This window comes from Engraulis encrasicolus, chromosome 23 (genome assembly GCF_034702125.1).
Source record: "Engraulis encrasicolus isolate BLACKSEA-1 chromosome 23, IST_EnEncr_1.0, whole genome shotgun sequence".
Lineage (NCBI taxonomy): Eukaryota > Metazoa > Chordata > Actinopteri > Clupeiformes > Engraulidae > Engraulis > Engraulis encrasicolus.
Window position 1 is genome coordinate 25,478,585 of NC_085879.1, and position 16,352 is coordinate 25,494,936.

Consider the following 16,352-nt stretch of genomic DNA (forward strand, 5'->3'; position numbering starts at 1 on the left):
TAAAATGTAAATAGGCTGCTCCTGTTTGTACATACCACAAGCAATAAAAACAAACAATAAAATACAATAACTGCTTGCCAGGAAATATTTTGTGTGTTTTGTCTGTCAATTAATGTCCCTAATGTACAGTGGCAGGAGGCCAGGGGCAAATAAATAAATAGGCTAAATAAATACATAAATAAATAAAAAGCCAAAATTATATTGCAGCCTAAACATTCTGTGATTAGGCTATGTATTATATTATATTAAATTATATAATAATGGTATAAATGATATTATATTATATTATATTATATTATATTATATTATATTATATTATATTATATTATATTATATTATATTATATTATATTATATTATATTATATTAGGCCTATATTATATTATATTAGGCCTATATTATATTATATTATATTATATTATATTATATTATATTATATTATATTATATTATATTATGCAGCTGTATTCATGATTACCTACATTTAATAGGTGTTTTGTTCATTGTTATGGATCTATCTGAGGTATGGGCAACGTTTCAGAAGGATTCTTGCTGTGGAAAAGCCAATATTTCTGAACAGGCATCTTTCATAGCATGCTGGGGTCTTTCTCTCTCACGAGTCGCAGAACTGATGACATCATTGCCGCGCTCTATTTGATAGAGGAATGGAAACACTTTTTTACGCTCCCTAAAACAGGTAAATATTTTCAATATATGGTTAATGTCTTGTTTTGAGGGACAAGTATGTTAACCATACATTTGATCATGATAATAGTGGTTAATTAGGAGTTCTAACTACAACCGGTAAGTTTCGTTGTCAACAGGGATGTGTAACGCATGCTTAGCAAAGCCTGATTATGTTTTTAAGCCACGATCTTGTTTCTTTCATACAGACACTCTGTACAATTTTCGAGTATATTACATAAGCGAAGTCATTTAAATACGGTAAATGGAATTATTTGTTGTGGTTATTTGTTGAATTAATCGAACATAACTTGTAATCAAAACAATTAAACGCTTATGTTAGCGGGACTAGCATTTCATGACAGTAGTCCACTCTCACGTATCCTTTCACTAAACTTCGGAGTTAAAGTTAACATTATTTTTTATGTCTATTATATCGCTTAGATATAATGACATGGTCGAAAGACATGCCTACTTGTTGGCATTCAAGTAGTAGTTCAAAGTTGACTTCACCTGCTTGTGTACCTGCCGAGTTTTTCTTATGAAGTTGCAAAAGGGAATTAAGGCATAGACTTGTCAGTATCTTATCAGTGACATTTGACAGGCTTGACAGATGTCCCTGTTGATACTAGCTTGACGTCCTACTAAGAATTGCGTTCCCACTTAGAATCCTGTTTGCTAAATGGTTTGTCAGTGAGGTAACAGACTGTTCTCCCAAACCATGATGACCATGTTCTTGAGTTCTAGCCACTGACCTGGGGGGTATATTAAGAAGCTGGTTCAGTTGTAAACCAGATTAAATTAACCTTGTGATAGAGGTAAATCATCTAATAGAAGAGCCCAGAGTCCTCATTTTCTTGCTTAACTGATGCCTGCACATATATCTATTAGCAGGTTTACCACTTCCTGTAGGTTAACGAACCCTGGTTCATCACTTAACTATGTTGTTAATTGTATGTCCCCCTGGTTCCCGCACTAAAATAAGCGGTGCAGCTTTTGATCACCTGTTGCTAAAAACTACAAAAATGATGTACAGTACAACAGCTCCACATGGATAAATAGACATTCCATCTTTCTTCAGATTCCAAACATGGCATTCAATTTCGGTGGCGGAGGTGGCGGAGGGTTCACCTTTGGTGCCCCAAAGACGACTGCGGCACCTCCAGCTGCCGGAGGAGGATTCTCGTTCGGGACGCCTGCTGCCCAGCCGCAAGCCCAAGCTCCAGCCCAGACCGCCACACCTCAGCTCACCAGCCTCCTCACACAGCCCACCCCCGGGAATGGCGGCGCGGCACCCATGGGAGGCGGCTTCAGCTTCGGGGCTCCTGCGGCACAGCCGGCCCCTGCTGGCGGGGGAGGGTTTTCATTCGGCAACCCTGCTGCTGGTGGCGCGGGTCTTCTCGGGTAGGTATCAGCTCAGCAAGCATTTGTTTATCCTTAAAGGTGCACTGTGTAATATTTTAGTGGTTTATTTCCAGAATATATGCTGCCCATTCAAAGAAAATGTTACCCTCTTCATAGATAGTTACCACCACCATCAAAATTCTAAGTATTTATTATGACTGGGAGTAATGCACTGTTCATACATGAAAGGGGGGGCTACTCCATTGTCTGCCATTTTTAATTGCCAGAAATAGATATTTTTAGCTGCAAAACTTACTGCACTTTGGTCTTCCTTCTACATTGTTGTTCATTATTTAGTAAAAAATAAAATAATGAAAACATCAAATTTAGCAGTAGTCAGACAGTACAGTTTCAATGAGCAGCATAGTTGCAATACCTACTCTGGCCACCATCCTACACAGTGCATCTTTAACTATTTCATTATACAGTAGTTGTGGATGAGTGTTGACTAAATAAGGGGGATCTACTGTATATGTAAGGCTTTTACAGAAATTACAAAATTAGATGCAAATTGAATTAAGGTATAATGTTACAAAACACAGTGAAAAGGCAATATACGCAGATGTTTTCCATTTTTAAAAATGGTATCAGAAGTGTAGACAAACAATTGTGCTGAAGCCAATGACCCAAATAAAAGCATCTAATTTAATGTAATCAGATCCAGATGTCATCAGTGTTGAAATCGATACCAAAGAGCACGACGTTCTTGTCCCTTCAGAGCGCGGTCTGTGATGTGTGTTTGTATGTGGACGTTTAGATGGTAGAGTAGAATTACTTCATTGACCCGAAGGGTAAAATGTGTTGAAAGCTTACACATAAAGAACATTGCAAAAAAGGAAAACAAATACAGCTATTTATGCATGCTATCATTTGAGTGAGTAAGTGAGACTTTTATTAATCCCCAAATTGGAAATTGGATCAAAATTGAATGAATTCAACCAACCAAGCTGGGAAGGAAAAGTATTCTATATTTATATGAGTCCATCGATGCCTATTCTTCTCCCTCCCCAGCACTTCCACACCAAAGCTGGGCCTAAGTCTGCCTGCCGCGTCCCAGCCGGCTGCTGCCCCGGCCGCAGGAGGCCTGGGGGGTCTGATGACGGCGGCGTCCACGGCCGGGTCTGGGTTCTCCTTTGGAGGGCTCGCCACCCAGGCCCCTGCTGCCGCAGCCCCTGCCATGACTGCAGCTCCGCCTGCAGCTCAAGGGGGGTTCAGCTTCGGCGCGCCCAAGATTCAGGCCACTACGGCGGCCGCTCCCGCAGCAGTTGCCCCTTCCCTCACCCTTGGAGCAAACACAGGTTGGTTTGATTACAAATCTGCTATATCTGACTAATCACGACTAGACCTATTGATTAGTCGACTATTAAAATATTCGTTTGATTTCAAATCTGCTATATCTATTCTATAAGCCCTTTTGCTCTCTATGCTATAAGCCCTTGTGTGATTGTGAGTGTATGTATGTATCTGTCAGGGGGAGAGAGAGAGAACATTTGTGGTGGTACTCAAGAGTGTGCTATACTTTTACTGTTGTGTACAATTATGTGTATAAGGTCTTTCCTTACATAAATACACATAAATACATGGATGGTCATGATAGCTTCAGATATGAAGTGGGCGCCACAGACACTGGCATTCCTGTTGGTGTCCTCAGTCCAGTCGGGACAATTTCTTGTAACCACAAACATCTTTCTGCAGCAGACTATTCCCTCTTGGAATAGTGTGACAAGTGTACTTTTTAGGATATCTTAATTTTTTTTACAAACATACACCCTTCGGGACGGCAGGTTTTCTCTCTTTAGTGCGTGTGCGTGTGCGTGTGTGTGTGTGTGTGTGTGTGTGTGTGTGTGTGTGTGTGTGTGTGTGTGTGTGTGTGTGTGTGTGTGTGTGTGTGTGTGTGTGTGTGTGTGCGTGTGCGTGTGTGTGGCAACAATGCATGCACAGTCAGTGATGACGTAGCTTCTAAACTGGTCAATATGGTATGAGTGCTCTAACACAGTGTGCCACAGCACCCCCTGTGGGGAGATTGGCATTACACCTCCCTCCTGGTAGGAAACAAACACATTTGTTTATCTTCTTTGTCTGTTTTTTTGTGTGTAACAAAACATTCTGTATGCACATTGATCTATGAGCTGTGCTTGTGTGCCTCTCTCGCTCTCTCTCTCTCTCTCTCTCTCGCTCTCTCTCTCTCTCTCTCTCTCTCTCTCTCTCTCTCTCTCTCTCTCTCTCTCTCTCTCTCTCTCTCTCTCTCTCTCTCTCTCTCTCTCAGGCCTGAGTCTGGGTGGAGCAGCACCAGCTGCGTCAGTTGCAGCAACCACAGCCCAAGGTGGAGGATTCGCCTTTGGCATTAAGCCTGCAGGTACCCATTGTCAAGTCAATATGAATGATTCATAATTAATCGACAATTCAGTGTCATTAGTTAGAGAGATATCTTGATTGCATATCACAAATGTGAATACATCATTGTCAAGACACTAATGAAGCCCCTTAGTTGAGACCAAAAACTTATTCGAGCTCAAAGGACATGTCTAGTTCCTCACAAGCAGAGGTGTCAATTTTGGGTCCAGAAAGAAAAAAAAATCACATCCACATTCTTTTTAACATTGGTGGCCTGGCCTCACTTAGCAGCTGGTCTACCTGTCTTGGGTACTCGTAGAGAAGCTGGAATATAAGGGCACACTCCGAGACGGAAGCGTTAGCCAACTGCAAGCTTATTGGCTGCAATGGGTGCCAATCGGAGTAAGCCTTCTCAATATATTCTACTTTCTCTGATTCAGAGCTGGTTGGATCAAATTAATATGTGGCAGGGTTTTGACCAAAGATTTTCTTAGGAGAGAAAGATACCCCAGGCTCGTTCGTTTCCTGGATCCATGTGATGTCAGGTGAATGCCCCTTTAGGAGACCTTTGGTTAGGAGAACTTTTCCTGCAGATGGCGGTAGCGCACATCTTGTGCAAGCCGTCACCAAACATCACAAAAAGAAAAGAAGAAGAAGGAGGGGACATCGCCCCCTCAGGAGACCAAACTTGAGCACACTCTTTTGCATTGGTTGGCCAGAGTTTGAATCCTCTTTCTTTAATCTACCCTCTTTGGTGTGTCCCTCTACAGCTACCCCGGCCCCTGTGGCCACCATTGCTCCAGCCAGCCAGGCCGCCCCACCTGCCTCCACTGGACCATCCCTGTTCGCCGCCCCCATCACATCCACACCCGCCACCGCCTTCACTTGTAAGATACACACACACACACACACACACACACACACACACACACGCACACACACACGCACACACTCACGCTCTCTCTCTCGCGCTCTCTCTCTCTCTCTCTCTCTCTCTCTCTCTCTCTCTCTCTCTCTCTCTCTCTCTCTCTCTCTCTCACTCTGATCAATGGTATTATTATACATATTATTATATTTTATATATATATTTTATATAGTATTATTGTTAACTTCAGCATCGAAAATATGTTTGCAAGCCTTCATATTATTGTTGCACATTATCTGTAACTGCACACTACATTTTGAAGTTGAGCTTGTTTCCCCACCCCCCTTCTCCCCCTCCCTCTCCACAGTGGGAGGTGGTACGACTGTTGCATCCTTGCCCACAGCCTCCGCGGCCCCCACCCTGGGCACGGGACTCTCGCTCAAGCTGGGCACTGCCGCCCCTGCTGCCACTGCTGCCGCCCCTGCTGGCATAGGTAACCATGACTTGAGAAGTCAATTGGTGTTCTTTACATGTTCCGATTTAATTCATAGGAGAGTCCCTGTGCACAACCACTGTCCAGGTGCTTGTGGTATGCAGTACAAGTAATCCAAGTAAAGGAAGGATGAATCACAGCACACTGGTCTTCTTTGCTGGTAGTTTATTTGCTAATAAACTACCACCAAAGAAGACCAGTGTGTAGTCCTTCCTTTCTTCATCATTCCTTTACATGGTCATATTTTATTTTATGCAGTCTGGGTTTTGACAGTCAAATGTTGGTCTCGTCATCCTTTTGAGCTCTAGTCAGTGTGTGTTCAGTTCAGTTAAATTCTTAGGTTGTGTGTGGTTGTGTGCGTAAGCATGTGCTTGTCTTCTTAATATGGTTATATTCTATTTCATGCACAGTCTGGGTTTTAGCAGTCTAAATGTTGGTCTCGTCATCCTTTGGAGCTCTTGTCTGTGTGTTCAGTTCAGGTAAATCCTTAGTTAGCATGCTCATGCTTGTCTTCTTTATATGGTAATATAATTTTCATGACTGTACTGTTTGGGTGTCGACAGTCAAGTTAGGTCTCAACATTCTTTTGTCAATTTAGTTTTATCTCGGATTACATTGTTTATTTGTCTGTCTCTCTGGCTGTGTGTGTGTGTGTGTGTGTGTGTGTGTGTGTGTGTGTGTGTGTGTGTGTGTGTGTGTGTGTGTGTGTGTGTGTGTGTGTGTGTGTTTGGGTGTGTGTGTGTGTGTGTGTGGGTGTTTACGTGTCCGTCTTCAGCTGCTACCACCACAGCAGCAGCAGCCGCCCCTGCCACAGGCTTTGGCCTGAGCCTGAAGCCAGCTGCCTCCACCGCCCCACTTGGCACCCTTGCTACCGCCGCTGCCACCACAGTCGCCGCCCCAGTCAGGTACTACTACCAAAGATTTTCATAGGAGGGGAAGATACCCCAGGCTCGTTCATTTCCGGGATCCATTTTACATCAGGTGAACACTCCTTTAGGACACCTTTGGTTAGGAGACCTACGGCATGGTTGACCCGCCTCCCTAGGTTTGCTACTGGTTGATTGGTTTTGGACAAAGTGTGTGTGTTTTTTTTTTTTTTTTTTCCGGTGTTCTGTCGAGATGTGTTGCCTCGTCGAGATGAGCGACCGGTCGCCCTATTCGATAGTGGTGTTCTATCGATTTGCGATGCCTCATCTAAATGAGCGACCTTGATTTTCCGCGGAAGGCGTTTCAATCGGTCCACGTAGGACTGTTTTAATAACCATTAGGCCTACTTTGTTTATTTCACGGACAGGGGTGTGCAGTCGTTCGTGCGGAGTTTAATAAGAACGTGCGGCTGCTGACCACTAAAAAGCCGTGAGCCTCTCGTTTGAGCAAGTTAAGAAACGTACCACATGAAAGAGACTGAGTTGAGTTTGTGCAAATACTGGAGAAAGTGTTTGGGATCAGGGCCTGGCTACGGGTTGTTTAATGCAGTCATTTGCTGTTGGTTTGGTTTAAATGTGACGTGGGCTCGCAAGGCAAATTGCCACATTAAATCATGTGCTTACTGCTATGGGGATAAACAAGCGCGGTTTAGATATTCCCAGATAGCAGATAGCGTATTGTGGCTTTGTTTTGGCAGATGTCTGTCTTTTAATGACCGGAATCATATTTTCATAACATCCCCACCAGTGCATTTCTTATTACCATGTTCAGGCATTTTACAATGCAGTCGATTCAAATTCTTGAGTGAAAAGGGTGAAGGGAGCATTTTGACAGCTCAATCAGAGGTGGCGATTTTTTCCATTTTGCAACGAGAACGCCTCCTCTACATAGTCTTTTCTGATCGATGTTACAATGTTCGAGGCTGAGTGTGTGAGCGATTACGGTTAGGCAACAAAGTAGCAAATGTTCGAGGCCACGCTATTTCGCAGATTTTCCAATGATCTGCTGGATGATCCACGCAATTTCCCGTTTTCCCCCCAGGGGATATATCGTAACTTTCAGTCCATGACAGTCGGTGGACAGGCTATAGGCTAACTAGACTATGGATGACTGGTGGTAACCTCAGGAGGACATAGGCTACAGTTTGAGTCACCAAAGTTGACAGTCTCAGGGGATCCTATCGTAACTTGCGGTCTCACAATTCGATGGGCAATCACCCGCGAAAACCACCGCGAGGGTGTGCGCATGCGTGCGCATGCTCAGTAGCGAAGAGAATCACATCTCGACGGGTCGCTCATATAGACAGGACACCGGTAATCAGAAAAGCAATATTTACATTGCTCTTGGCCAGACTAGAAGCAACGCAGAAGGTGTTGTCACTAGGAGGGCGTGGCCTGGCTCTTGGCGAATCACCTTGGGCCAGAATCGAACCTGGGTCGCTGGTGTAATGTTATGGCTTCTCAGGTCATTTAACCACCAGGCCCCTTCTACTACTACTACTAATAATAGGGCTGTAACGATACACTCAACTCACAATTCTGTTCATATCACGATTTATAACCTACGGTTCAATACACCCCATGATTTTTCAAATGTATCTGTTTTGATGATTCTTTAGGTAGAATTGGTTACAAGAGGCTACTAAAGAAAAATAATGATATTGATTTGAAGCTTGGAAGCACTGTCAGATAATATCATGCGGTCATTTTCTGGACTGAAGGGGAACAGAACTTTGAAAGGGCATACTGCCACGATACTGCCTTGTTGCATTATGATACAGTATCGTGACTCTGCGTATTGAGATTTCTCGGTTCGATACAATATCGTTACAGCCCTTAAAGGTGCACTGTGTAAGATTTTTAGTTGTTTATTTCCAGAATTCATGCTGCCTATTCACTAATGTTGTCTATTTCATGAATACTTGCCACCACCATCAAATTCTAAGTATTCAATATGACTTGGAAAATTGCGCTTTTCATACATGCTCCATGGTCCGCCATTTTGAATTTCAAGAAATAGCCCTTTTTAGCTGCAAAAATGACTGTACTTGGGCCATACTGGAAAATATTAGTTTATTTCTTTGTAAACTTTCATGAAAAGATCAAATTTGACAATAGGCAACACAGTTTCAATGAGCAGCATGATTGCAGTACCTTTTTTGACAATTTCCTGCACAGTGCACCTTTTTAATGTGTTTTTTAACATGACCGTATGCGGCAAAACTTATTACCCAAATAATAGACAACTTGACTAATGCCATTATACTGTAGACGGTGAATATATTTTCAAGATGAATAGTAACCTTTTTTAACATGACAGATTGATAGTTATGGTCAGGGCTCCAAATTCACTTTTTTTCATCACTAGCCAAAATGGTTGGTAGATGTTAATCTTACTAGCCAAACACACACTCACCACTGGGACAGAGTGGCCTGTAAGATGGTCTTTTCTACCAGCCAAACTGAAATTGAAGAGTTCAAATGCAAAACCCCCTAACTCCATTTCTGAAGACCTGCACTTCTATATTTTTAGAGAACCAAGTTGTTGGTTTGGTTTACATTCATGTACTTGATAATACATACAAATAGTTATATTACATAAATAAAATAAAAAATATGCAATTTTGATAGCTTTGTATTAAATACAAATGAATTAAGATTATTTTCTGAAAAGGCATTTAGGGGGTTTTGCATCTGAACTCTTCAATTTCACCAGCATTTGGCCGGTTGGCTGGTGATCATTTAGAGCCCTGGTTGTGGTAGTAACCAGTGATGGTGTCGTCTTGTGTCTGAGTGTAGGAGGGGCTGATTATATCATCAAGATGAATAGTAACTTGAATTGATAGTTGTAGTAGTTCGGTGGTAGTAACGATGTGATGATCTCCTCCTGTTGTCTGAGTGTAGCACGGCACCAGTGATGACGTACGCCCAGCTGGAGGGGCTGATCAACAAGTGGAGCTCCGAGCTGGAGGACCAGGAGAGGCACTTCCTGCAGCAAGCCACGCAGGTCAACGCCTGGGACCGCATGCTCGTGGAGAACGGAGAGAGGGTGCGTACACTGCACGACACAGCTGTGTGTGTGTGTGCGTGTGTGCGTGTGTGTGTGTGTGGCATGGTGGGACCGCATGCTCGTGGAGAACGGAGAGAGGGTACGTACAATACACAGCTGTGTGCGTGCGTGCGTGCGTGCGTGCGTGCGTGCGTGCGTGCGTGCACGCGCGTGTGTGTGACTGTGGGACTGCATGCTCCTGGAGAATGGAGAGAGGGTGCGTACACTACACAGGTGTGCGTGCGTGAGTGAGTGTGTGCGTGAGCCCGTATGGTGGAAAGGCTGCTATTACTAGAGTTTTTGTTCTTTTCTTACTTGGTGAATCCCAATGTGTGGGTTGTTGTGTATGTATTTGTGTACATTTTAGCTTTTCTTATGAAAACTTTCCTCATTAATTCCATATTTGATCTATTTTTGTTTTCTAATAGATCACATCACTACACAAAGACATGGAGAAGGTGAAACTGGATCAGAGACGGTATGTTAAGTTTTAATTAAACTCAGTCTTTCTGACAAATCTATCAAACAAAGTAGAATACTACACCAACCTATAAAGACTGTTTGGAATTTTAAAAAAGCCCAGAGTGGCATGAACAACTTAACTATTCTGAAAGTAGTGACATTGTGCTTCCCAAGAAGTGAGGGGAATGCCAAACATTCACATAATCGTCATCAGGTCATGTTCTGAACATGAGAAGGCGTTGGGTACCTGGATGATGTGATCGAGTAGCCGTGTTTCCTTTAGCAATTTCTGACTAGTCGGAGGGATGATGTCTGATATTGTCCCGGGTGTGTTTTGGCCAAAGGTCTGAAACTGAAGGCAATTGCACCCGGGACAATATTCGTTAGCATCATCCCAACCTCTAGACTCATATTGCAAGGTTCTGGAACCTTTGCAGTTTCATATGAAGACCCAACAATATAAATCGTCTATAGATTTCTGTTAAACAACTTTAAAAACAAAATCTTTACCTTTTCAGTGGACCTATGGACCTAAAGCCGGGCATACACTGTGCGATATTTTCAGTTGTGGGTATTAAGCTCCTGCTCACACTGCACAAGGAAATTTTGTGATTTAAAAGTTAATATCTCACGACTCATATCCTCACACTATACGGACTATCGGATGCGAGCAGAATGGTCCGACTGTGTGACACGACACGCATGTTTCCCGGGGCTGCAGAGGAGGGAACATGCGCACCTGAGGTGGAGATGAGGACGCGATCAAGAGCGAATCGCACGGCCCTATGAACTTGTGCATGTGTAGTGTCAAATCGGGTCGTAGCACTGCTTTAACTGTGCGATTTAGTCACGAGGCACGACCAGGATTTCAAACAGTTTTGATTTTCTTGCGACCCTGCGATTGCACAATCGTGAGGCGAAATCGCTTTTCGTTACCCCATGTACACTGCACGATGCAAGACTCGCAATTGACCTGCGATTGAGCAAGAAATTGGCCCGACTCCCAAAAAGTCGTGCGAATGCCACATCGTGGCAAACTCGGGGCAAAAGTCGCACAGTGTAAGCCCAGCTTTAGTTGATCTACTGTACTGAGATTGGAAAACCTGCTAGTAGGTGGCCTGCAGGCATCATTTAGTCAAACTGTCATACGATTATTTAGCCTGGTTTTGTAATTGAACCATCTTCTTGAAATACCCCCCTGCTCAAGGTGGCCTTAACTGAGTAGTATTGTCAAAAAGAGAAAAACACGCACATCTGTCTCAAAAAGATTGGATTCAGGACTAGCAAAAATACCATGAAAACTGAAAGAAAAGTCAGCGACACCAAGCTCCCGTTGCTCTTATTTTAATGTGACGTTTCGGGCACCATGCCCTTCATCAGACCGTCTGATGTAGGGCATGTTGCCCGAAACGTCACTTAACTGAGTAGTAACCAAAGAAAGTAGATTGGAGAAAAACGATTGGCTGGAAAAGGCATTGGCCACGGTGTAGTACGGGAGCGTAACCTGAGGACACGGTGCGCATCGGGCAGTGGGTGTGACGCCATGATGGATAAAAAAATGTGACTCCGAAATCAATCTGGATATCCGGAATTTGAATTGCATTGTGGGTGCGAGCGGCTGCTGTGAGTTTCTGCCATGGGCGAAAGAAGATGTCTGGTTGTCGATGTTCTGTTTGTGGCCAAATTAACTACGGCTGTCAGTCATCGTTAATCGCGGGGGATAATTAACGATAGCTCAGCTGTCAAACAATCATTGTGTCCTGTGACGTGTCCCACACTCCAGCCCTGGCGGAAAGGGCATTGCACTTAACCATGCCACCAGTACTGACCGTAGAAGATGAAAGTGACTCCGCTCGTGGCTATGCCGTACTACGCTCTTAATACGTCGGTGAGCTGCCTTCTGTCCATTGTCTTTGGTAGCAACTGTCTCCATTTCCCCAACCCCCTCCCTCCCCCTTCCCTGTAGGCTGGACCAGGAGCTGGACTTCATCCTTTCGCAGCAGAAGGAGCTGGAAGACCTACTGGGGCCGCTGGAGGAGTCCGTCAAGGAGCAGAGTGGAACCATCTACATGCAGAACGCAGACGAGGAGAGGGAACGAACGTAGGTGGAGACTAGAGCAGGGCTCTAAATTAACACCTGCCAACCGGCCAAATGCTGCTGAAAATTCAATTTGGCTGGTAGAACAGAAAACTTAGTGGTAACAATTTACTTTACGCTAAGATCGCTAATAAGGTGATCATTTCATGTTAATTTCATAGTTATTTCATAGTTATTTCAGAGTAATAACTGTTTGTTTTTAGTAACAACAGCAAAATAACCATACAGTTTCCAGTGCATTGTGGTGACACCCTGATGACTCGCAGCACGGTGACACTTTGTTGACACGCACACACGCACACACACACACACACACACACACACACACACACACACACACACACACACACACACACACACACACACACACACACACAATGCACTGGAAACTGTATGGTTATTTTGCTGTTATTACCCTGAAATAACTATGAAATGACTATGAAATTAACACGAAATTACCACTTTATTAGCGATCCGTAAAGTTAAGTTTTACCAACTTAGTAGCCACTCTGACCCATCAGGGAGTGTGTGTTTGGCTCGTAAGAATTTAGAGGCTTGTGCCTCTTTTCCACTGCCGATTTTCCGGTAGGCCTACAGCTCGACATAGCGCGACTCGGCCGCCACTTTTTGATTTTTGAATAGGCGCGACACAGTTCAATCGTAATCCAAAAGGTGCCGGCCGACTCGCAATGTTTCGAGCTGTAGGGCTACCAGAAAATCGGCAGTGGAAAAGAGGCACTGGTGGAGAGTACCTACCTACCTAAATCACTACAGCTCTAAATTAACACCCACCAACCGGCCAAATGCTGGTGAAAATTCAGTTTGGCTGATATTGGGATATTTGGCTTGTGATGAATGTAGATGTGATCGCAGACAATCCAGCAGACTGTTAGTCAAAAAAACTCATGGTACATGGTACTACATAACAACATATTGCTAACACTTAACTAAACACATACTTCAGTAAATACATACTTAGATAATCTATTCAAGTGAACACTGTTGCTTACAAATATGTTAGGGTTACATGTCATGAAAGCATATATTCAAAGTATACAAACGACCCCTTTTCTCTTCTATCATTATTTTGTAATCACTTCAGCAAGGTGAAACAAGGATGATAAAGATGTTTATTTTGTTTATTTGTTGGATCCCCGTTAGCTGTAGCAATGCCACAGCTATTTCTCCTGGGGTTCTTTTCTAGCCTTACAAGTAGATTTAAAGCCTGAAAGTCCAACTGGGAAACTCCAAATCCCATTGTCATTGACACAGCACTCCACACTGCACACACAATGGAATTGTATTTATGCCTCACCCGTGCAAGGGGGCAGCCCTCAATGGCGCCCCAAGGGAGCATTGCGGCGGGACGGTACCATGCTCAGGGAGGTACCTCAGTCATGGAGGAGGATGGGGGAGAGCAGTAGTTGATAACTCTCCCACCAACCTGGTGGGTCAGGAGTCGAACCGGCAACCTTTGGGCTACAAGACTTACGCCCTAATCGCTTACCCATGACTGCCCATAGATGCCTCCTAAGTGACTTTTTTTGTGTCCTTATGAATGTTTCTCATCACAGATACAAGTTGGCTGAGAATGTGGACGCTCAACTGAAGCGAATGTCCCAAGACCTGAAAGAAATAATCGAACATCTCAACACATCCAGTGTCCCAGGAGAGACCACCGACCCTGTGAGTAGGCTACTTGGCAGAGTTAAACTGTTCAGTGTAGATGACTGCTTGGTCGGTCAAAAATGTACTATTTTTGGCAAACGTGACATATGACTATTAGCCATTTGGATTGTTGAAGTTTGTGTACATCTTAAAGCAATTGATCTAAAATGTAAAAATAGACACAGAAAGCTATGTTGCATCACATCAGTCAGTATAAAAACAATAAACAACAACAATAATGTTGATGTCCACACACACACACACACACACACACACACACACACACACACACACACACACACACACACACACACACACACACACACACACACACACACACACACACACACACAGACTTCAGCCTTCAGCCTGTGTGAGAGTCTGGGATATTCATTCTCTCTCTGTCTCTCCCTCTCTCTCTCCCTCGCTCTCAGCTTCAACAGATATGCAAGATCCTGAACGCACACATGGACTCTCTGCAGTGGGTGGAGCAGAACTCAGGTTCGTTCCACAGACCTTAATGTCAGTGCTGACAAGTGACAACTTTGCACTATTTCTGGTTGGGACGTCAGTGTAATTGCAAAAAGGTCTCCCTACCCCAGGGGCGGGGAACCTTTTTTTCTTTTGAGGGGGCCGCTTCAAATTCATCTGAGGGCGGTAAAAGTCCTCAGAGGCTCGTACTATGAACACAAACCAGGATTTCCCCCTGCACTTTTGGCCTATATTGAAGGCAGCCACCTTTAAAACAGACCCCACCTTCTCTAGGTCCCCTGAATATAATTTAATTGTATTGCAAATGTTTTTTCTAAGATTCCTTTACAAAATGTCATATTTTCTGTGAAGCTGCATAACATTAAAATTATATCGGGGGCCCGATAAAACGGCCTCAAGGGCCGCAAACGACCCTTGAGACATAGGTTCCCCACACCTACCCTACCCGAACTGCACCACATTCTCGCCATCAACTTGAATGAATGAATGAATGAATGAATGAATGAAAGATTTTATTTGACATCTTCAGTTCATATATATAAAATAAATACATGATTTAGTTTCATAGAAACCGCACCACATACAAATAATAATAATAAAAAACAAAGTCAGGATAGCACAATACAGTTCGGAAGCTTAATTCCATTGTGGTACTTGGTGTTAATGGCAGCAGATGTTAAAATGCCAAGAGAAGCATTGGGACCAAACTGAAACTATAACACATTACATAGCATAGACATAACATATTCTTTCCACTGAAAGTAATATACTACACTGACTGATCTCGAAACCCTGATTGTTGTAAACCGCTGTCAAAAAATTAGCTCACGTGGTGGGCTGCCAGTGTCTTGCCCCTCCTCACAACACTGAAATATACATGGGCTTTTTTTGGTTTATAAACACAATCTAGTCCCTCCCGCCCTCTCCTTTTACTTTTGGGGGTCGTGCTTTTGCAAGGTGTTGAATTAAAATGTAATAATCAATGACGTCTTGCCTTGCATCATGAGCCCACATGCAAAAGTAGAGGATGGGACGCTGATGCACTAGATCGAGTTGTACCCCTAAAAATCTGATTTTGGTGAAATTGCTTGTCTTTATAGAATAAAAAAACAACTTTGTTTGATTTCCTTACAGTCTTGCTACAGAGACGAGTGGAAGAAGTATCCAAGCTTTGTGAAAGTCGAAGCAAAGAGCAAGAGAAGAATTTTCGGCTGAATTTCCAGTGATGCTTTCTTCCTTACCATGCATTATTACTAGCTGTTAAAATTTCATTTGTTTTGCTTCTCTCTTTTTGTTGAAAAGGCAGACCATTTATTTGCCTGTGTTAATTATGTTACAATAAAAATATACATTTTTAAGCTGTTGAATATCTGAATTTGTGTTTTTTTTAAATTGTTTATTTGGTAGTCAAAAAGAAAATGGTATGTGCATTAATAGAGTAGCTAAGAACACTCGTTGATGCAAAACCATGTTCTCTGATAAGCTACATTTCAGCTGCAAAAGTGCATTTCTGCAATTTCTGCTCATTATTAATTTAAATATTTAAATGAAATAAAAAAAAACTCTTTGATGGAGATTATTATTTAAAAATTCAAAAATTTCTACAGATTTCTGAAAAGGCACTTGGAGGGGTTTGCATCTGAACTCTTAATTTTGACATACCTCATATGCACCATAGATAATTGAGCACATTTTCATCAGACTATCTGATAATTGAATAATAATAATAATGTGTTTTTTTAGTCAATCTCAATTCAGGAGGACCCAAATTTGGGGACAAAGTTGTTGAGGCCCTAAGTGCTCTTCTTACTCTGCTTATGCCTAGCGGTGGGCCTGAGCCTCATATTAGATTAGACATGGACTGAACTTATTACACAGT

At 43.0% G+C, this 16,352-nt stretch overlaps 1 protein-coding gene across 1 annotated transcript; it reads left to right on the forward strand.

The window, feature by feature from the left end:
* Window positions 1–595: 595 nt before the first annotated feature.
* nup62l (nucleoporin 62 like) lies at window positions 596–15,831 on the forward strand. The gene is made up of 13 exons (XM_063190134.1): window positions 596–695; window positions 1,764–2,086; window positions 3,098–3,384; window positions 4,353–4,442; window positions 5,191–5,307; window positions 5,653–5,778; window positions 6,554–6,683; window positions 9,609–9,753; window positions 10,182–10,231; window positions 12,182–12,316; window positions 13,888–13,999; window positions 14,416–14,482; window positions 15,608–15,831. The coding sequence occupies exons 2-13, from the start codon at window positions 1,773–1,775 to the stop codon at window positions 15,697–15,699; spliced, it is 1,665 nt and encodes a 554-aa protein (XP_063046204.1). The 5' UTR covers window positions 596–695; window positions 1,764–1,772; the 3' UTR covers window positions 15,700–15,831.
* Window positions 15,832–16,352: the final 521 nt, after the last annotated feature.